A 22,635-nucleotide genomic window follows, 5' to 3' on the forward strand; every position below is an offset into this window, starting at 1 on the left:
CCTCTCCCGGCTTTTTTCGTTTCTGACTCGCTGGGCCCAGGAACTGACTCTTCCACAAAATCCGACAGGCGATCCTCAAGCGAGCCGCGATTGGGGACGGGACAGGGGACAGCGGGGCGGGGGCCTCCTTGCATCGGCCTGGAAGTCCCCTGCGTGGGCATCGCGTGCGCCTAGTCTGGGCTGCCTGCAGAGGGCGCCCTCGGCGCGAGCCGGCCCGGAACCCGGAAGTGCGGAGGCCGCGCGGGAGCCGGGAACGCGCCGGGGCCGGGGCGGGCGGCGCAGGTAGGCGCGGGGCCTGGCCGCCGGGCTTTGAGAGCCGGGCGACCAGTCTCCACAACCGCCCCGAAGCCCCCTCCCTCGCCGGCTGCGCCGTGCCGGCCCCGCTCCAGAAGCCAAAAAGGTCGCGCAAGACAAAGTGACCGAAAACCCGGGAGAGAAGCAAAGCAAGTGCGCCTGGCCGGAGGAGCGCGCAGACCCGGGGCTGGGTACGGCCCGCGGCCGCCGGAGGCAGAAATAACGGGGCATGGCCTGTTCTTGCCTCCTTGGGTAGCTGCAGTTTGGGTCATCCAGCGAGGCCGCAGGTGAATGTTTTATCTACCCCTTTCTTCCCTTTTCCAAACCGCTGGTCTCACCCCTCCTGCAGGTTGGCACTCGTCTCGTCCCGCATGAGGGGCGTGGAAGGAGGCGTCCCCAGTAAAGAGCAGCAGGTTGTCAATGAGGAATTCCGGTCAAGTCGCATTCCTGCGTGGCCTCAGTTCCATCCAAATAATGGAGGGCTTCGGATTGGATTTGCTAAGGTCTATCCCTGAGCTCCAGATGAGGACGTGTTTTTAGAAGATGCTGCCGCCCACCCTTTGGGGGGCAGGGTAGAAGAGTGATTACGCCCAGACTTTGGAGTCTGTTGGACCTGGTTGCAAATCCTGGCTGACTGCATTCAAACTTTTTGTGATTTTGTGCAAATTACTATGTCTGTTTCTCCTTTATAAAATGGACTTAATACCTCCCACAGGGTCAAATTTCTGTAGGCCTAGATTGCAGCATTGTACTTGTGATGTGTCTGTCCCTTGGTAGTGTTCATTAAATGGTAGGAGGGGACAATTATCACAGCCTGAATTTTGACAGAAATGAAGGTGGGTTGGGAAACGTCTGACCTCTGTGCTGCAGCCTAGGAGGATGTCCTGCTAATTATGTTTTTTAAACTTAAATTGTAAACAGAGCTAATGGATGAGCAATAAACTGTAAAGTGGAAGGTAGAAACCTGGATCTTTGAATTACAGCCCCTGTTCTCACCATTGGGGATGAGCTTCAGGATTCAGTGGCTGGGGTGGAGTCGAGTGCAGGTAGGGAACAGGGAGGCCAGGTTATCAGATCAGAGGCTGCACAGCGGTCTGTTCTGGATTCTGCAAATCACTGGAGCCAGGCACAGTTATGGTCCCTAACCCCTACTGCTGATTCAAAATTTGACCAGGCATAAGTATTAGTATTTCTGGGATTAGGGAAGGAGGTATTGACCAATGAAACCTTATTGCAGATCAGTATGGCCTGAAGTTTACTGTTTATAAACAAGCCGAGATAGAGGAAGTGAGAGGTCTATAGTGGAGGAGAGGAGGGAGAATCATTGACAGATATTTTGGGGGTAGGGTAGGCTGGGCACCCTGAGGACAGTGAGCATCTGGGGTGACATGGTGGGGGATATTAGATGACTCTGCCTCTTTTCTTCCTTTGTCCCTCCCACACCCCATTGCTGAGTGGCTCAGCCGAGAGGCTACAGGCAGACATTTCTGTTGTCATGGCTGCCTGGGTGGATCCCTGGGACAGGTCAGAGGGCTTTGTCTCCCCCAGCCCATCTGGCCTGCCCACTACCAGGCTCGCCTGCTTAAAGTCTATGCACCTCTGGCCTGCACTGCCCAGTAACTGTGGCTGACAGCTGGAAGTTGGCTAACTTGTTAAAATTCACTGGGCTTTCTTCTTCCTTTTAGGAACTAAGGATTGAAACCCATTCAGATCAAACAAGCCTACAATTCTCAGTGTGACAAGAGTGGGATTTGCTGTCCTGAAATAGGAAAGCAAGTCATTAACCTTGGACCCTCCAGCCTCTTCATGAGAGACTAGACAGATGGAAATCTTCAACTCTGGGGATAAAAAGAGGGTCCTTCCCACGTGGATGACCGCCCAGGTGGCTGAGAAGAGAGCAGTGTTGGGGAAGACCCCTAAAAGGAGGAGAATGGCAGCGGTGACAGTGGCAGCAGTAAGGTGGGACAGCATGTGGTCAGGGGACTCCTGGGGGAAAGCAAGGGTGGAGAAGGGGAGAGGGATTGGCGGCCTCCCAGGCGCTGGGGCCGTTGGCTGACAGTGAGGTGAGTGAGTGTTACAGTCTGGCATCTGAAGTTCAGGGGTTGCTGAAGGCACACGGATTGTCCCTCAGATGGGTGCCCACATTCTACCTCCATGTTGGTGAATTCTTGGCCATTCAGGCTCCTGATTGACCAGCACACAGGTAGGGGCTCCACCTCTCAGGATTGTGCGCACATTAATCGAGCTCTCAGATGCCAGTTGTCCATAACACCTGAATGCTCATTTGCAACAAAAATTTGAAGCATCAAGTGGGCAGGATAAGTGGCCCAGATATTCCAGGCTCCTAACTGGTGCAGACAGATTTTCAGAGAAGGACAAATAAGCTACAAGTTGCTGGACCAGCATGAAATCAGAAACTGGTATGGGGTGGGGGGTTAGTTGAATGATGGTAATTGCTGGGGTCTTCAGGCCGCCAGCACCAAGTGGCAAGCAGGTCCTGCTCCCGTGCGGACATCCCTGCCATACCGGCTACTTCAGGTGGGCCAGGACGCCTGCTCTTCTAGACAAGGTGTCGGGCACTCAGTGTTCCCCTCTCTGGCTCTCCCTCTTCTACATTTTCTTCATTCTCAGCCCTCCCTCTCCAACAGGGGCAGTCTGTCTTTAAGTGTGTTGATGTGTGCAGGTAAGCTTCAGTTGAGTCTGGTCCTGGGGGTCTGTGTACATATGCTGCCAGCCTCTGTGTGTGTTTCACAGTTTGATTCCGGATCCAGCCTTCGTTCCTTATTTCCAGACCCTTGTGGGGCCCTGGCTGAGTATGGGAAGCCCCTCACCATTGCCTCAGGAAGCCTCTGGGCCCATCACTGGGTTACCAGCACAAGGAGTCCTTCCTGTTCATGCCCTGAGGGTGCCCCCAGTTCCCAAGCACTGCCTTCACTCTCATCCCTGGTGGGAGGGCCCTGCAATGCCACACTCTTCTCCTCGTCTTCCTCCTTGCGAGACCTGAGGCTTGACTGTCCTCATGTGTGGCTTCATGTCTTTGTTTCAGACTTCCTACAGTCAAGACCGTGTACTGCATGAATGAAGCGGAAATTGTAGATGTTGCTCTGGGGGTCCTGATCGAGGTAAACTTTATGGGGAGAAACGAGGCCTGTGGTTACCCTTACTGAGACCCTGCCTGCTCCACCCGCTTCAATGACGAGGCCCATCCACCAGCCGCCTCCTCCCTCGCCCCTCTGTCCTCCTCTCTCTGCCGTGCTCCCCTTGGCCTCTCCACACATGAGGTGTGCACTTAGCCAGCATTTGGGGAACGATGCTTGGTGAGGGTGCAGGCATATGGCGGGAACCTCCCCGTTTGGGGATGGCTAGTGTGTACGTGGACATCAGGTATTTAACTCTGTGTTCTCTAAAGGATCTCAGTCAGGTGAGAAGACTTCTTAACCACCATACTTCTTAGAATGCCGCTGCCTGAAATAATAATGATAATGATAATAATGATAATGATGATAATAATTCTACCCCCATAGAGTTGTATAGTACTTTATAGTTTACTGGGTGCACACATGCACACACACACATACACACAATCTCATCTAATCCTCACAACAACCCAGTGATACAGGTATTTCAGATATTATTCTCCCAGTTTTACAGATGAAGAAATTGAGTTTCCATGAGTTACATACCTAATAAGTGACAGAGCTTGGACTCAGAGCTAGGTTTTTCACCTCTATCCTGCATGTCTTCCATTCTACAGACAAGCTTTTTCTTTTTGTTTATTTTTCTTTTCTACTCAGCTATTCCTCATGCCCCTGCCCCCATCTGTCCCAGCTTGGTCCTGATTTCTTCAAGAGCAGGGCAGAGGTAGCTGTAGGGATAGAGCGGGGTGAAGTGAGGGTGGCTGGTCACTGATTTGAGAGCAGCGCCTGACCTGGTCACACGCTGGCTTCACAATTGTTCCTAGATATGTCCACAGACTGACTTGCCAGCACGTTAGGGAAATAAAATACATGTGTCATATCTGCCATTTCTTCTACTCTGCAGGGCCGCCAACAGGAAAAGCCCTTGGAGCAGAGCTCTCTGGCAGGATCTGATAAGCTGGAGCTCTCCCCTACGCACTGTGTGTCACCGAGTCCTCCGGGGAGCAGAAGTGAGGACGAGGACAATGGGAGAGAAGCCCTTCCCCCAAGCCTCTGCCCTTCCCAGGGGTCCGAGGCTTCCAGCTCTGCCTGTAGCAGAAGCCCTAAGGAGGATGAGGATGTGTTAAAGTATGTCAGGGAGATATTTTTCAGCTGAGGGAACAAACCATTCATAGGACATTCTGCTGAGAGCAGCTGAAGACAGCAGGGCCTCCCCTCCCTCTCTGGGGGTGTCCCAAGGGTGCCGATGGGGCTTTCTGTGTTCTCAGCTTTATGTCTCCCTGGCTGGGCAGGTTCATCCCAGAGCAATGCTTCGGGCATTGGGTGCTGCCTTTTTGAGTGTGTGAACTGAGTTCTCATTAGAATTCATCCCTGTTTGCACTGTGCCCTCTCCCAGCCCAGAGGGTCTGGAATCCAAGAGTCTGTTTTATTCAGTATTCAGGTTTCAGAAAAAATGGTGGTCAAACTTACTGGAACCAGACAGTCAATTTTTAAAGAGAAGTATGGCTGCTTAGCAGACTAGAATTCCTGCAGTTTAATCAGCACAGTCTGTCCCTGCAGAGGAAGCCTGTTTTTAAAAGTTTCTATCATGAGTCAATCAGCCAGTCGATGAGCCCTTAGTCCTCCAGCCAGCCCTAAAGGCAGACATGGTGCCCACACTTCCCTGCCTGTGTGGGAGCTTCAGGCTCACCATAAACCCAGCTTGGCAATTGGTGGAGCACACGGGCCTCCTCCCTGGAGCTGCCACCCTGGCCCCACCTGGAGGTCACGGCCTTTGGCAGACACTTTCTTGGCCCCTAGGCAGTTGCAAAGTGAGTGGGACAGAAGCCCAAAGGAGACACTTGGACACATCACTCCAGAATCCACATTTCTTCCTCTGTATTCACTGTGGCTTTTGACAGGCATAGAATAAGTAAACAATTTGCCCTGTAGGTTTTCCGATACAGATACTGAAAGTACATAAAATTCCCCAATGCATACACTGTTGTGATTATATTCTTTGCAATTCTGGTTTGAGAAGTGAAAGTGCACAGCATTTGTATGTATGTGGAACCGTTCACTCTTATTCACCTTGCTCAGCCCTCCCTAGGATTTGAATTGTTTGCTCCTGTGCTCCCAGGACACCTGTTAGGAATGATTGGCCATTTGGACTCCCTGCCCTATTTGACTCCAGGGAAACTCTTCAGAGCCACCAAGCCTTCTCTTCCTGCCCCGTGTATTCTGTCTTCAGTGAATCCTTTGGAGGTCAGTCTTGGACCTCCAGCTCTTTGAGAGTGGAGTCCATGGGGAGGGGCTCACACATCTGACCCACCCTGGCCAAAGAAGGTGAGACTTGGAGCACACACAAGAAGGGTGGGTCAGCTTGCTCCCCAGCGCCCTAAGGGACACCAAGATGCTCCCTCATGATGCTGCCCTCACCCTGCCCCCGTTTGTTGATAAAAACCTACACTGGGTTCCATCCGTCACTGCAGTTGGCAATCAGACTGGAAATCTGGCCCCATGACAGGAATCTTTATCTTTCCCATCCTCCTGAGGATAAAGTAAGAATTGTTTGCTCAGATCAGTTAAAAAGCAGGAGCTGTGTGGTTTAGGGTGTCCTTGGGAGCCTCAGAAGTCCTGAAGGACAGACAACCCTCCACCAGGAAGCTGCAGGTGCCCAGCCAGCCTTGCTGCCTCTTGGCCTGATACATCCAGTGGCCTTGGTCTTTGCAGCAGCAGCTGAGGCCTCCCTGACACTGGGTGCCCCACCTCCTCCATAGTGGGTCCCCTCTGCTAGAGCTTGCAGTCAGCATTAGCTGTGAAACAGGATGGCTGAGAAGAGAGACCAGCCCTTGAATTCTCTGGCACCTTCTCTGAGCACAGTTCAAACTGCTCACATCCTTATAATCAGGTCAATAGACCTAGCAGCTCTCAAGCTTGCCCTTGTCCTTTTCTGCCCTCTGAGGGAGTGCAACTGTGGCCCAAAGCAAGAGAATGAGTAAGGCCTGGGCCATGCCCAGAGCTACAAACCCAGGCCCCAGGAGGGACAGCGTGATCCACTTCCATGTGTAGGAGAGGAAGAGACCCAGGCCGCTGGCCAGCAGCACCGAGGAAGCCGCCAGGAAGCCCACTGCCAGCTGCCTCTCCCCCTCGTCTCTGTTGCACCAAGCCAGGAGGAGAGGCAGGGGGACAAAGAGAGTGAGGACCAGGGCCCCGTACACGCCGAGCCGGGCCAGGGCCAGCCCGACCCGAGGCAGCCCCAGGGCCTCCAGCTCCGGGAAGTGGTGGCACTGCAGGGAGCCGGTGTCCTCGTTCCACAGGCAGAAGTTATAGAAGCCGATTCTCAGGTTGGGCTGGTCAACGAGGTTGCCGGCCTCCCAGAGGAGAGCGTGGAACAGCAGGGCGATGACCATGACTGTGAGGCCCATGGTGCTCAGGAACCGCAGGAGGTGGCCCCGCCCGGGCTCCGCGACAGCCATTCTCTCGGGCACCTGAGGGGACATAACACCTGTGACTGGCCAGCTCTCCCTCGCCCACTTCCAGTTTCTTCCCAAGCTCCCGTTCGCCCTTCTGGCATTCCAGAAAAACATGGTGCAGCAAACTCCTTCGCCCACCCGGAGATGAGAAATCTGAGTAGACCTACAGCCAGGACCCCTGTGTATCGGGCCAGAGCCCAGGAGGTTAACGCCTCCCAGCAGCTTTGAATGCCTGACAGTGCCCCACAGCCAGAGGTGCTGCTGAAGGCTAAATAGGACAGACCACTGGAAATATCTGTTTTATTGTGGGGTAATTTCTCACATCCTTATCTGAGGGCAGGCTCTGACTGGAGGGAGGATGAAAGCTTTTGGTTACTGGGAACCTGACTTGGCAGAGCAAGGTGGCTAATGTGAGGCTCACCTGGGGAGCCCGGCTGCACACCAATTATTAACTCAGCTCTTCTGAGGCTTGGGGCCGGGCCCTGGGGTGTTTCCAAAGCTGTGTGGCCCATTGCAGTGGGAGGCAGGGCTGAGGAGCTCTGCTACCACGTGATTCTACCTGCCTGGCTTTGGGGACCCATTACTGGCTTAAGACAAGATGTCATCTGGTGATGAAATCACATCCTAGTACTCCTTACTTTTAAAGTTTACCTTGACAACAACAGTAATCTATGTTAATTATTAACTTAGAAAATATTTTTAAAATAATATATATACATAACCTTTAATCCCACCCCACATTTCCAGTTAATATTCTGATGTTTATTTTCCTGTTTGCCAATATATTTTTAAACAATCATCCTGTTGAACATAAGCCTTTTCCACTGAACATTGTAAGCATTTTTCAAAGCTGTTAAATATTCTTCAAAAACATGCTTAATGGCTGCAGTATAGATCATATCATAGATTTATTCATTAACTATCATTACACAAGTTGTTTCTGTATTTCACCATTATAATGATAGTCAGTGAAGATGCTTATATGATTTTTGTTTGATTTTTCCTTGGGCTAAATATTTTGAACTGCAATAATTGTTTCAAGGGTAGAAATATTTTTGCAGTGATTTTGCTGTATATTGCAAATTGATCTCCAGAAAACTTGGTAGTTTTAATCCCTCTAGTAACATAAAAAGTACCCACTTCATCATTTTTAAAAAGTCCTTTCACTACTTTAAAAATCAGAAAGCCTTCTTCAAATTGGCCTCTAAAACAGTAGTCTGAAAACTACACACAAACACACAATACACACACACTTTTTCCCCAATATTGAATAAAACAGTCATTTATATCCGAAGTGACCGTGGAACATAGTTCTGCAAGGCCCAAGGCAAAGATGGGGAGTATGTGGCCTCCTCTGACAGCACTCCTGTCAGGGCTGCCAGGTGTCCAGCAGTGGTGAGTGGTGGCTGCTGGTGGCCCTCGGGAGGGGCCTGGTGCCACTCACACCCCTGAGGATCAATTTCTGGAGGGATCACTCAGGAAGAACGGCTCCTCCACCTACAGCTAGCCGAAGGAAGTCTGGCTGTACACCACACCTGTTCTGTAAGGGTGGAAAGAGACCAAATGGAAAGAAAGAACATGGGATGAGGGAAGGGGACATGGGACAGGCTGAGTGGTAGGAAGGCCCCATTCAAAGGACCTGAGTGTGTGCAAATTATGAGAATAACATTAGGGAGCATTGGCTTGGGGTGAGTCCGGTGCCCCTTAGACAGAGACGTAAACCACCCACGTGCAGTGAGGCCCAACGCCTGCCCTCTGCCACCTCATGCTGAGGCACTGCTCCGGGCAGCCAGTGGGCTTGCACCCGTGGCTTCTGAAGTGGGAAGATGAGAGGTCATCTCAGCAGAGGCCTGGAAGCTGCCTCTCTGCAGTGTTTACCATTCAAAGGCTTTGCAGTATCCATACATGCTGACTTAGCAGGGAAATCTCGAGAGGCCAAAGACCACTCTTTGAATATAGCTGGGAGATTCTCGGAGCAACAATGCTTGCTACAGAAAGCTTTATCAGGAAAATAAAATGTGCCTGTAGTCCATACGTTATTAAATTGGTATGATGAGAAGTTTTAACCAGTCCAGGCCATATAGAAAAATTCCTACAGAAACATATTTTGTATGGCTCTGCATATTTAACAAGAAGCCTGTGTGGCAGCCCGTGGCCTGAACAGAACAGGCCTGTGGACCTCGGCGTGCAGCAGTCTGCATGACCTGGGCAGCTAATGCTTAACCTATCATCTTTGTAAGCCAGTAAAGAGAAAAAGGGTAAATTAACCTTAAAATGTAACTTTAAAACGAGAAACGGGAAGTAAGCAGGTGAGAAACTTGGCCTCACAAAAGAGCAAGATGTAAATGTACCCCAGACCTCTGGCAGTCAAATGTTAATCTAGTCTACCTGCTTCTTGTGTTATCACTCTTGTGGTTACCTATCGATAACCACCCCCACCACCACCCCCCACCTCCACCGTCCAGACTCTTTTCCCGCACTTGCACCCTTAGGAATGTCTTTGTCTCAAACCGTTATAAATGGCTTGCTGTCCTCTTTGCATCATGCGTTCAACTTCCCTGCCAATGTAATGCCCGCCCGGCCTGAGAGAGCCATCATGATCTCTCCACCACTTCTTACCCTGTTGGTATGCCCTGAATAAAAGTTCATGTATCAGACAATGCCTGGTGTCTTCTTTGGCCTCTGGACAGGCAAAGTCCTCATGGGCCATGACACCTGTATATGTGTTTTTAATCAATTTAGGTATTTTTGGGTGTCAAATGGATTTCCAGGACTGGAACCCTGTGCTTAGCAGAAATGAGATTTGACTTGTTTCCATTGTCTGGACAAAGGAGGTTGTAATAAAACTAGGGAAATAAAAACTATATTTCCATTATTTTAAGCTTACAATTGGGTCCCCCCCAAATAATTATAGCTAAATGTTTTTGATTTGAAAACAGAGCTGACTTTTTAAAAAGTGGCTCCTCAGAGGAGGATATTGCATCACCTACCTCCTGCTGCAGCTACTGCCAGGCACCCAGCAACTTTATTTTTGACTTCCTCATTTTCTCTCAACTGACCATTTGGAGGTTTTAAGTGCAGAGTGAAACAAAATAAAATGAGCTAGAAAGCCCATGACACAAGCACGTGAAGAAGGTGGTAGTTTCCAGTTTCCTGTTTTCTTCTCACCTCTTTATACACACATGGAATTCAGTACTAGTTCCTGAACCCGGTGCTTGAGGATCTCCACCCTCTGGCACAACAACAACAAAAAACCTGAATTTGCAATTCTCCATTCAGGCCCAGCTCAGTTCCATCTTCTGCTTTTGCTTTGCATAGCCCAGCATCTGCTCAGGCTATTCCCACGCTCATCTGCCCACCCTCTCTAGCCACTCCCCAACTCCCTTGTTCTCTACCTCTCTAAATCCTGCCGATTCTTCCTGAGCATTCCAGAACCACACACTGAATTCAGCCATAAACTGGAACGTTTGCACCACCAAAATGTAAGCTCTCTGAGGAACAAGCTTCATCTATTTTGCTATCCATTTTATCGCCAGAATGGTGTCTGATATGTAGTAGGAACTCAATAAAATTTTTGAATGAATGGAAATGACATAAAGTATTCTTCAGTTTTTCCTTCTTAAGATAGCAATGCTTCCTGAGGTGAGGAGACCTCTTTTATGTCTCATTGAAACACCCCCACAGCCCTCAGTACAGTGCTTGGCTGTTTCAAAAATGCCTCCTAGGTGAGATACGGAAAGATGGGGAACTCTTGCACTGAGAGGTTGGAGGCTTGTCCTAGCTTCTTATTCTAGATGTTTTACAGTGGAAGTCTATGGACATGTGGCTGGAAACCTTGCACCACTAAGTGCCCCTCTTTCCTCAGCTATCCTGAACACCTGTACATTTTTTTGGCTTTTAACATCCTAGTAATCCTGTTCTCACCACAATAAGCTTTTTAATTCTCTTTCATGATAAGCCTGTGTTTCCTTCACAGGGCAAAAGGGAAGATTGCTGAGTCATTATTGCCAAATTTGGGTGACTTTTTTCCTGTTTATAATAAAGTAATACATGCTGAGTGTAGAAAACTAGAAAAATACGTCAGTGTGGAGGAAAGCCGAAAAATCATCTATAACTGTGTGTGAAATGCCTTTGCCTTTTTTTTTAAATCAATTTGAGTTTTAGTTTGAAATAACCTAACAACTTATTTCTCTCTATAATGTTGTTTTACATAGTTGAGACCACATAAATATATGTTTGTATTCTACTTTGTAAGTATCATTATAGCATAAACATCTCCCCATGTCACTAGAAATGTTTCCTAAACAGTACTTACAGGCTGCATATAGCTATATCATAGTTTACAGTTTTTGTATATTACGTTTTATACATTTTTTGTAATATAATAAATAATGTGATGTTGAATGTGAATCAATTTATCCTTCCATCAGCACATTATCCTTCTCCTCCATATTGAATATTCTCAAGTCTTTTAATCTTTGGTTTTTCTTTAGCAATTAGTAAAGTTTAACATTTTTTCAGGTGTTTGTTTACTATATTTTCATGTGAAATGCCTTTGCCTTTTTTTAAAATCAATTTGAGTTTTAGTTTTTGCTTCTCAATCTATATGAGCATTTTATAAATAAAGGCAGTTATCACTTTGCTGTCAAAATTGTCATAAAAAAGTATAATCCTTTCATTGCCCTAGGGCCCCTGAACCAAGATACAAACTTTAGGTTGGCGAATTGGTTCGCCTGCTGTCATTCAAGAGCCAAAGTGTGCAGGCCTTAGGTGGGGAGGTGATCTCTGCCAGAAAGGAAAATCGATTTCCGGTTAGGGAAATAGAATGAAAATATTCTCAGACTACTAATTTGAGGCAGCCTTTTTGTTCACCCACTCTATGTGCCTCTAAATTTTCCACACAAATAAAGGAGAACGGAATAGTAGCTGAAGTAGACACAAACATTGCATCATTTGATTCTAAATTACATTCTTGTCCAGTTTATATTAAAAGCAGTGAAACTTTCCTGAGGGTGTGGCTGAGGGACAATAAGGATTCTGGCAAATTGTTGCCTTGAAAAATCCCTCCGGGTTTGTGGTGTTCTCTGACTGTCCCCTGTGGTGGAGTAACTCCAGGTTCAGACTACCAGGTCACCTCAACAAGCAGAAAAATTGGGGGTGAACCGGAGAACTTCTTCTAAGCATAGGTTTGCATTCCCAGCCCTGTCTCTGAATACGAATAACTCCTTGCCTTTAAAGAGCCACTCGTTACCTATAAGGAACACTTGAGAGAGGTTCAATGAGCAGGGAGACCGTTTTCTGCGATTTCTTGCTATTGCCACTTGCCTGTTTATTTAAGATGGCTGAAGAATGCCTGCTACCTCCTTCTCTTTTGAGTTGCAGAATCAAGGTGAAGTTTGCAAACTGCCCATAATACCTTGTGTCTCTCTTCATGGAGGAAGGTTTATTGCTAAACTCCATCTCCCAAGCTTACCTGTACTTTCTTCTCATATGCTAAAATATTTGACAGCTTAATCATTTTGTGACTCTATTGTATACAAATATTGCTCATACACTTATTTATAATTTCTAATTTGTCACTGCTTATAATCATGGTTTTGCACAGTACATTTCCACCTTATTCCAATAACTGAGATCCCCACAAACTCCTTTCTCCTCTACTTTGTCTTATACAAATCACTCCTCTCACCGGAATGTCTAATGATATTCAGGGACCTGACTTTATATATAGCCAGGGCTTATTTTGTCTCCTGCCATTTACTGGGGTTCACCACTGGTAATGCCTCCATGGACTTTTGCCTTTTCTTGAGAGAGATCACCCCAGCACTGTCTTTCATATCATATGATGGCTCATCCACTAGCACAGGGACATTCTTATTTCATTCAGCAGGTGTCAAATACATCCATAGAGTGTACTGGTGGGCAGGACTGGGAGAGCCAGTGGAGCCAACAATGACAGTCCCCTTCAGCTAGAGTTCCCTCTGCTTGAGGGTGGGCACTAGACACTAGTACACTGGGATTCCTCCACCAGTGAGCAGCATCATATTTTATATCTGTTCTTGGAGTTTGCCACCAAGTATGACTAATCTGGGTGCCCCATCTTCATGAGTAACATTAACTAATTTTGACATTCTACCTGTCTCTTTGGAACAGGATGCCTCTCTGCCGTTACTGCACACGTTACCTTTTGGACCTCTTCTCCTACTCTTCTTCCTCTCCCTTTCTCCCTCCCTTAGCTTCAGCTACAACGGCCTCTTTGGTATTTTCAAAAACCTTCAGGCAAGCTCAGGACTTTTGCACTTGCCACTCCCTCTGCCTGGAAGGCCCTTCTATGACTTGCACGTTTCCTTCCCTCACAATCTTCATGGGAGGATGGATGCTAGATGGGGTGACTGCTGAGGTCAGAGGGCAGTAGTCCCCTCCTCAGACCTGGCACCACCAGGGGCAGGTGCCACCATGGCTTTGAGGACTGCGACGTGGAACTTGGATATGTTAATTTTGTTGCTGTCAGACGTCACACATTTTGAAAATTTTGTAGGACAGAAAAAACAGGCAAGTCATTAGGTTGATATCAGTTGCAAATTCATCTCCTGGCCTTCTTTTCATGCATGATTAAAAAAACCATCAGGGACCTCAGAGGGGAGAAATTGCTTTGAGAAGTCTTTTCCATCAGTGGAAAGGTTCTAGGAAAGAATCTAATTTTATTGAGAGCTTATTAATAATTAAAAGCAAATCCCCAAATCTCTTGAGCATTCTCTATGTGCCAGGTAAGCAGTTAACATGGATTATCTTCTAAATTCTCAGAACCACCTCTGTGGGGGTAGATGTACTATCACTGTCTCTATTTTCCAGAGAGTAATACTGAGGCTTGGTGAGCCTCAGTGACTTGCCCAAGTTCATGGAGCCAGCATGCTGAGAACACTGTCTTAACCACCAGCCAAGCTTGCCTCTAACTGCACATGTGCCCACAGAGGGCCTGGCCCTTTGCATACATTATCTCATTTAATTTTACAACAACCATGTGCAGATGTTATTATGATCATTCTCAGTTTGTGAAGTGGAGACAAAGTGCCGTCATGGTGTAGAGCACAGACTTTGGAGCTCTGTGGCCTGGGTTCAAATCCCAGCTCTACCATTTACCAGTTCTGTGAACTTAGGCAAGTTAGTAATGTCCCCCTACCTAGTTTTCTTATCTGTGAAATGTATTTAATGGCAGAACTTATTCTGTGTTTTTTTTTATGAAACACATCTTTTATTTCTTCTACAGAGGTGAAAATAAGTAAGATTTCTTATGTTTCTCACTCATAAGATTTTTAAACTGTTAAAAATGCAATTTCCTCTTTTCAAAGCATATACTATCTTTAAAAAAATCTTAGCAATGTACATTAGCACTCAAAGAAAAACATGCAGCATCACTGCCTTCTGACAAAATTCTTCATAAAAACCCCACACAGTTCTGCAAATATATTCCCTCCTTATCATTTAGGGACCCAAACCACAAACATTCAGTGCAATATTTATTGTTTCTTATTTCCATAGGAAACACAAGACCAAAGACGTCTTCTGACTACCACTGTTTCCTGATGGCTGAGCAACAGTCTTTCTTCATTTTAAAGTACTTTTTTTTTTAACTTGCTGATGTAAGACACAACTAGAACTCAGTAAAACTTGAGGATTCAAGTAGAGGACGCTCTGTGTCATAAACTTAGGAAAAAAATTTACACAGGAAAAAAAAAAACCTCAGATTTTATCACATCCTTTAAAAAGGAAAGCAGCTTAATGTGAATCAAAAGCAGTTCCTGAGTAACTGCAGTACACAGTGTCTTTTTAAATATATGTGTGTGTGTGTACACATGCACAACTTAGCTCATTTTGGTTCTGCCTTAATTCACCCCCCTGCCCAGGTTTTAGTTTAATCACAGTTCCCTTCCTCCTTTCACTCCACAATGAGCAACTACAATACGCATCAGCTTCCAAAGTCCACGTGATGCAGATGTTTCTTGTAACTTCTGTGATGATCTGCACATCCATCAGAGTTCCTGCAGATCAGAGTTCTCTTAATCTCACAAAACCTGTGAGAGCCATAGATACTTCACGTTTTCTTCATCATGTGCTGTGACTGCCACGTGCAGAGCTTGTTGTAAGCTGTGCGGAGAATCTCTTCTATGTGACTTACCAAATTTGTGCTTAAATACTGTCTTCGAATTTTTTCTTGGAATGGGTAGAGCTTTGTCACTTGGAATCGTTCCAAATTACTTTTCATCTTCATTACCTTTTCTTCTAGGAATGGTGTATTAACAGGAACGCAGGACCAGAAGTGCCGGAAAAGTTCTCCAATAGCCACATACAAGTGTTTCACTGCAGACTGAATATCATTTGGCACTATATGGTTTATGGCTTGCTGTGTCCCTCCCTGCGTAAGAGCCCCTCCAGGTGACAGGGCTGCGGTGTACTACTGGCTGTCCTACTTGGGAGAACCTGAGTTAATTTGGGTGTATAAGCTTCCATTTCTTGTCTAATACTATGAAAAGAATTAATAATGTCCTGACTTGTTGCAGATGGTAGTGACTGGATTAGAGTTGGACCATGATAAAATCTGACTTCTTGAGGTTTAGTGCAATCGTTTTTATGGAATTATTTTTCCCCAAGTCTTCATATTCAATAGACTATTGTAACTTCACCCTCTTGCCTGCTGGTTGAAAGCATCTGCACCTCTGGAATTCCCATCCATGCTGCCGGGCTCACCATTTTGCTCATTCTGTGTTTCTTGTTTCCTGAGACCTGCTGCCAGCACCATGGCACCGGGATGGTTAGATCTCTTGATAATGCAACATTGCTATTCTCCTTTGTGGATTCAGAATTGGAAGTCGATGGCACAGAGGAAATGCCATAGCCCTCATCTAACGATTTATCTTCCAAAGTTGTCAAATCTAGCAATGGGTTTTTCACTCCTAAAGAAACCATTGTTTTCAACCCCTTTTCATCTACTTTTGCGCATTCTGCAAGGAGGTCCTTTGACCTCATATTCAGCCGGTCCCTGTGAAAATAATGGGACTGGAAAAAAAACGTGTCTAGAGTTCCTTTTCTGTCATGTTGTGGGGAACATTTTCTGCACATTTCATTTTTACTGCTGCGTAGGTCCTAAATTTGGACTCAGTGATATCAGAGGTTAAATTATATTGCAGACCATTACAGCCATCTGTTTGGGGCTGGACATCAGCCAGAAATGCGGCAGAAATGCCAAAATCCTGCTTATGGTTGGATGTGGATGAACCATCAGTTGCATTCACATTTAAACGATTGGCCCAGAATTCCTCAGCACTGATCACTTGACTCGCAACGAGGTCTTTATAAAGCTGAAACATAACAGGATCTTCTTGCAGCATTCTGTTTTTCTCTTCCAGTTCTTTATTTGCTTTCCTTTTGAATTTTGGCAGCAGCTGCTGAAGAACGTCTTCACTGCATCTCACTCTTGTACTGCTGTGCTTTCACTGGAAAAATGGAAGTTAGTTGTGTCCCCTGCATGCAGGACTAGCTGAAGTTGAATTTTAGCTTTTCTTCTGAACTGATTTTCTGGCATTTAATGTCTGCATACATATGACTGATTGTAAATTTACCTTTGCCTTCAGGTGACCAAGCAATTCTTCCTGCCATGAGGTATAACACTCCAGCCTGCTTCTTTTGACTCACTGCCTTTACAATCAGCAAAACTTCTTCAGATAAAGTTGCCATGATATCTAGAAGATGCAGGTAGGAGCTTTGGCTCTGCACTTTCTCAAAGAGTGAGCAATGGGAAGTTGTTGAAGGTTTCTAAGTTTAGTTGATCTTGGACTAGCAGATTTTTAAACAAATTCCCAATGAACAATATATGGGTCAAGTCAAGCTCTACTGCACATCTTAGAGTCGCTTTTGGGAAAAGGCTGAAACCCAGTGGCTGCCATCGTCACCACAGCCTCTGTTATTGGGGGATTTCACCTCCATCATTTATTCTGTAGGTTTTGTAGAACTTAATAGTGGTAATTTATTTACAGCACTTAGGAATATTACCTGGTGAGTATTATTTAAGTTATTATTATACAGAGGAGACTGAGGCTCAGAGAAATTAAGCCTATCCCTTCTCTCGGGAAGGGAAATAGCTTGGAACTCATTAACAGAGCTTAACTGAAGAAACTGAACTCCAGGCAGCTGTCCTGGTTTGCCTCTGGCGATGATGAGTTCAGGGTGCAGCTGTCACACTGAAAGAGGCAGCAAAGCGTGGCAGCTGAGGGCATAGGGTAAAGCCGGACTGACCAGGTTATATTGCTGTGCTCTTTCTCACTAGTCATATGACCTTGGGCAAGCTACTTAGTTTCCATGTGTTTCTCCTCCTCATCTGCAGTGAATCCTCTGTCACATTCCTCATGGGGGTGTGTGAGACTGAGCTGAGCTAATGTATGTGAAAATGGATGAGGGCCTGTCATGTGGTAAGTATGACTAAGTGTCTGCTCTGATGACGATGATGATGTGACAATTCAAGAACAAAAAGGAGAACTGAGAGAAGACTGAAGCAGAGATGAGGGTCAAGAGTATAGAAAATACTAACAGAATAAAGTTTGAAAAATAAAATTTGACGGGGTACAAAGCCAGGTTGAACATTTACTCATCAGAGGAGGCTGGGAGCCCTGATTAAAATCTTTCTGGCTGAACACATTTAGGATCAGTGTGCTCATGGATTGGGTGTGACTCTGACAAAAATAAAAAGGGAAGAAGAACGGGAAATGTGTCATGTTTCCTTTGGCAGAAATATGAGTCCAGGTTCTTAGTTTTCAAAATTGGACTCCCCCAGGTTCTCAAATGGGTTCAGATGGACTTCACAGTGTTCTGTGTGGACAGCCATGCCTAACACCAAGCTTTTTATGGAACACTGCGAGGTTTTGATTAACTCAATTCTTCCATGTAAACAAAAACAGCTTCACAAGCAGAAATATGACTACACCATGAAACTACAATATAAAGTCAGAAGCATGAATATAACCACCAATATATATAACAAGCTATTGAAATAGTTTGTTTGAAATAGTTTGTTTAGACGGTTCCATTAATATTAACTTACTATTTGTCCAATTGTTTTGTTATTAGCCCTCACTAGCAGATAACTAGCCAGGAACAAAGGTTAGAAAATTTTTAGAGGAAGGAAAAAAAACCCTAAAAATGAGAAAATATCTGTAAATTGGGGACCCCATTCTCATTTGGGTCTTTTTTTTTCTCATTTGGTTTTTATTGGTGGAACTCTGTGGTCCAACTTGTGGGAGGCTGAGGTTGCATGGGATCAAAAGCAGTTTGAGGATCATTAATACTGGAAACTAGCAACTGCCTTTGGCTGTTGACTGTTGGTTCTTCAGTTCCATTCCTCTTTTCTGCAATTACAATGGAGAGACAGCATCCCCCTTTTGCTGATGGCGCCAGGATGTCATCTTGTCATCCATTAATGATACATTTTGGATGATTCCCTTAATGCTAGGCCCAGGGGAATCAGAGATACATGGGGCAAATGAGGTGCCTGCATTCGTTGAGCTTACACTCTAGTTGGGGAGACAAGCATCAAACATATAAAGAAAACAAGATAATAAACTGAATGAAGTGAGGGAAAGAAACTGGAAGGAGGAGGAGATGTTTCTAGTCAGGGAAAGAGTCTTTTTGGAAGAGACATTTGGTTTGAGGCCAGATGGATGTGAAAGAGCCATCTCTGTGATGAGCTGGAGCAAGAGCCATCCAGGAAGGGAGTGCAGTGGTTATAAAAACCAGTGGGAAAGAGCTTGGTGAATTAGAGGAACCTGCCGGAGGTCAGAGTGCCTGCTGCACAGCAGCTGAGGGGAGGGCTTGAGAGGAGGCTGGCAAATGAGTGGGACCCAGTCGTGTGGGGCCTTGTAGGCCAGGTGAAAGGGTTTGGATTTTCTTCTGAGTGATCCATAAACGCATGTCCCTCTGCCCCCAAACCATGTGGAGATAGGCACCAAGAAGGTGGAGGTGGGAGAGCAGAAAGAAGCACTGAGTTGAGGAGAAGAGTGGAGCAAAATGGCAGGTATTATCTCCACAGCAATTCTGCAAAGGACTAGCCCCATGTAAAGATCAGGACCTTCCAACGGCAGTTTGTACTCAACAGTCTGAAGGAAAGAAGAGGAGGAGGTAAAGAATAATAGTCACTAAGACCTATACCTTAAAGTTTGCAAAAGTTATTTTGAGTGTTGGCAGGAAGGGGGCCAAGCTGGAGTATGTAAGTTTTCCACACACTTCACCTCCGCCCCCACCCAAGAGGTGATTATGCAACACCCATGAAATGGCTTCAAAGTACATGCAGAATACAAGGAAGAAAGCAAATCACAGACAAAATCAATAGAAGATGCCCTGGGCTGCTTCTCCATCCCCCAAACCAATATTTTGGAACCTCAGTTCAAAAGTAATCCTCTTCACCTGGTAACTCTTGCAGCTGAGTGTTAACTGCCAGCACCCTACTTCTTGGTTGGCTGGGATTCCCCAAGGAAAGAGCAGTTGTGGCTCATCCTTGACTTCTCTGCTCTGCCTAGCGACTTTGCTGTTAATATCCTACCCACCCCCGTTACTGCTGCTAAGCGGACAAAAGCTATTCATCTTGACAAAAAGTGCTGAAGATCCAGGAATCACTTCCTAAAGTCTGTGGAAGTCTATGTTTGGGCTGAGTAAGCTGATGCAAGTGTCACAGGGATATAAAATACACAGGGATATAAAATGAAGCTCTGCAAAAATCTTAGTTGTAATGAGAAGATTAAATTTGAAAAGATATTTTCACATTTATCAATTCACTTTAAGAAGTATTCTGACGCCTAATGCAGGCTAGAAGTAATCACAGTATCCAGCTCCCAGGAAGATTCCTAGAAACATCTTGGGGGTGGGGAGGAATTGGGCCAAATAAAAGGGTATGGCACCAGTACTAGGACACACAGCTCACAATAGAGTGGGATATCTCAGAAAAGCCATGTATGTGAATATAATACATGATAAAAAGTGCCATTATAATTCAGTGGAAGAAATAATTTCTCATTAATTAATGCTGAAGCAATTGATTAGCTAACTGAAAAGAAAGTATTTTAGGCCCTCATCTCACTTCACATACCAAAATAAATTTCAGGTGAATCCAAGAGTGAAATATAATAAACAAACAAAAAATTTAAGTAGCTAGGAAAAAAAACCCATCTATTTGATTTCTGAATGAAAAAGAACATTCTGAGCTTAAAAGCAATTGAAGCCACAAAGAAAAAATTGTACAGATACATCTATTTTAAAATACCCATTTTTTGTATGTCAAAAAGAGCATAAATAAAATTAAGTCAATGAGCAGAGAATACATCTGCAAGAAACATGAGATTATTAATATACTTAATATATAAAATGTTCATGCAAACAGATAAGATAAACTTTAATCCCCATAAAAATACAGGCACAAAGAATATGAAATTAAAAACTCACAAAAGAAGGAATGAAAATAATTAACTGATATGAAAAAAACCCTAATGTAATCAAAGATATGCCAAACAAAACCACCTATGAGTTTTCCTACCAAAAGTGAAGATAAAAACATTTTTATGATATCAAGAGTACGATAAAACTAGCATTCTCATACAATGAGAGTGGATGTGAAAATTTGTACAAACTTTCTGGAAAGCAATTTGGCAACATGCATTGAAAGCCCTAAAAATAGGTCATATTTTTTGGCCTAGCAATCCCACTTCTATAAAACTATTCTAAGGCAACAATCTGAAATGCAATCTACGATTTATATATGGGAATGTTGATCACAATATTATTTACTTGGCAAAAAATGGGAAGCAACTTAAATGCCCAACATTAGAAGCAAATTATGACATATCAAGATGATGAAATATATGTCTTTTAAAAAAAGCAGGTATAAAATTATACTATAGCATGACTGCATCTGTATAAAGATGCATAAAAGAAAGAGACTAAGGAAATATTCTAAAATGTTAATGTTAGTTGTGGTGGCTCTGGGTGGTGACATTATGGGCAATTACTATTTTCTTCTCTTTTTGCATTAAAAAAAATTTCCAGAATTATGTGCTATATTTATGAAAAGAGTGAAATTAAAAAGCAAACATGAATAAACATAAACAATATTTGTATTTAGATAAAGCAGGCATAAGCTAGAAAGAAAACTGAGAAAGGGGATTAACGTGCAAAATTGTGAGGACAATTGCACAGCAACTAAATCTCAGACCTGGGACTTAGGGAACTATGGGGTTACAGGAAGACAGTACTGAAACATGTACTTTCTTTGTCATGAGGGAAGAAGGCATCGCATATACACATTTTTTTTCCTTTCCCAAAGATGCCTTTGATTCAGGTGAAGAAAAGTAGTGAGAGCTTCCAGGGAAACTAAGCCTACATTTTACAAAAATCTCTTAAAAATGCACCAAAAGAACAAATGTGCCCACCATGAATTCCCATGAGGGCACGTGAAAGAAGTAGTCTAAGAGCATTGCCTTTCTACCTAGGATCTCTAACACCCTATTATATTCTTTCTGAATCAATGACACAGGTCTTTCTTTCTAAAAAAATTTAATCCCCTGAGTGGAGTTAAAGATGTCATAGCATTTTCATATTTACCTTAGAGTAATAATTCAGCTACTGCTAGTGAGTGATCTGTCTGCATTTGGCTGCCTATTTCTGAAGCCACACACATCGATCTGTGCAGACTATGTGTGAGATCCAGAGGCACATAGTTATCTCCGTGTATTTCTAAACAATTAGGTCAGTGCTACCTACACCAACCTTGAGGCTAGGGATACACAGGGAGCTGCTGAAGAGGTTGGAGGCAAGGAAAGCAGAAATTAAAGGGGTCAGCTAAGCAAACCTAGAGAGAAGGAGGGAAGGTCGCAGACACTGAACTACCAATAATGCCCCTTCTTCTCAAAGCTAAAATCTCAACTGTCTAAGAAGAAAACACACTCCTCTTAAAAAGATGTTGGGCATCTCGGAAAGCTGTTGTGCTTGCAGGGTAGGTACTTACAAAAGGAAGACGGTGTAGTGCCCACAGAAACGCTCATCAAAAGGAGGAGCGGGAAATCAGGTTCCGTAGCTGCTTCTTTCTTCCTGGCTTTTTAATGTCAGGCTCCAGAAAACAGGGCAGTGGGAAATGGCAGATAAATGCAGTCCTGAGAGTGTTTTCCCCACTTGCATACGCAGTTGTGCCTAAGTAAACAGCTCTCTGAACTTTGGTACATTTGTGCTGACTGATGTCACAATGAGCTGATTTCACTTTCATTTCTTAACTTGCCGCGGCCCGTGACTTTTCAGAAATCAGGAATGTAAACAACTTTTTGTTGTTCATCAGAACAAACACTTTACCCACACTGGAGCCAACAAAACAAATGATTTAAAGAGTGAGATAAGTGTCTTGATTATATCACATAATTTCAGAAAGGAAACTAGTCAAAAAAAAAGAGAAAATCCTTAAAGCTCCCAGCAACTTAAACTCCAAGATAAACACAACCTAGAATCTTACTCAGGAGGGACGTTAAAGATAATTTGAATGTTAAAGATCCAACCTTCCACCCAGTGCAGCCATCCTGCCCCAGATAACCTCCTACTCATTCCTTTGGGAAAGAGCTATGCCATCTGTTCCTTTTTTTTTTTTTTAACTTTTAATTTTGAAATATGTTCAAACTCACATGACAGTTACAAAAATAATATAAACCCCATACAGAGAATTCCAACAT

General features: G+C 44.8%; 2 protein-coding genes and 1 pseudogene across 2 annotated transcripts; 1 reads left to right on the forward strand and 2 right to left on the reverse strand.

The window, feature by feature from the left end:
- The first annotated feature begins 227 nt into the window (after positions 1-227).
- Positions 228-11,078, forward strand: CYREN (cell cycle regulator of NHEJ). The gene is made up of 4 exons (XM_037836107.1): positions 228-581; positions 1,980-2,253; positions 3,341-3,416; positions 4,336-11,078. The coding sequence occupies exons 2-4, from the start codon at positions 2,117-2,119 to the stop codon at positions 4,585-4,587; spliced, it is 465 nt and encodes a 154-aa protein (XP_037692035.1). The 5' UTR covers positions 228-581; positions 1,980-2,116; the 3' UTR covers positions 4,588-11,078.
- Positions 5,286-22,152, reverse strand: TMEM140 (transmembrane protein 140). Its single transcript, XM_037836106.1, has 2 exons — positions 21,927-22,152; positions 5,286-6,901 (listed from the first exon to the last, which is right to left on the reverse strand). The coding sequence occupies exon 2, from the start codon at positions 6,887-6,889 to the stop codon at positions 6,332-6,334; it is 558 nt and encodes a 185-aa protein (XP_037692034.1). The 5' UTR covers positions 6,890-6,901; positions 21,927-22,152; the 3' UTR covers positions 5,286-6,331.
- Positions 9,354-21,919, reverse strand: LOC119534068 (annotated as a pseudogene).
- Positions 22,153-22,635: the final 483 nt, after the last annotated feature.

Source organism: Choloepus didactylus, chromosome 5, assembly GCF_015220235.1.
Source record: "Choloepus didactylus isolate mChoDid1 chromosome 5, mChoDid1.pri, whole genome shotgun sequence".
Lineage (NCBI taxonomy): Eukaryota > Metazoa > Chordata > Mammalia > Pilosa > Megalonychidae > Choloepus > Choloepus didactylus.

What these genes read in the sequence shown, in the direction of transcription:
- TMEM140 (XM_037836106.1), bottom strand. Translation starts at nt 6,889, where the DNA reads ATGGCTGTCGCGGAGCCCGGGCGGGGCCACCTCCTGCGGTTCCTGAGC.
- CYREN (XM_037836107.1), top strand. Translation starts at nt 2,117, where the DNA reads ATGGAAATCTTCAACTCTGGGGATAAAAAGAGGGTCCTTCCCACGTGG. An exon ending in GTGACAGTGGCAGCAGTAAG is followed by an intron (nt 2,254 to 3,340) that starts GTGGGACAGCAT and finishes TCTTTGTTTCAG; the next exon opens with ACTTCCTACAGTCAAGACCG. An exon ending in CTCTGGGGGTCCTGATCGAG is followed by an intron (nt 3,417 to 4,335) that starts GTAAACTTTATG and finishes TCTACTCTGCAG; the next exon opens with GGCCGCCAACAGGAAAAGCC.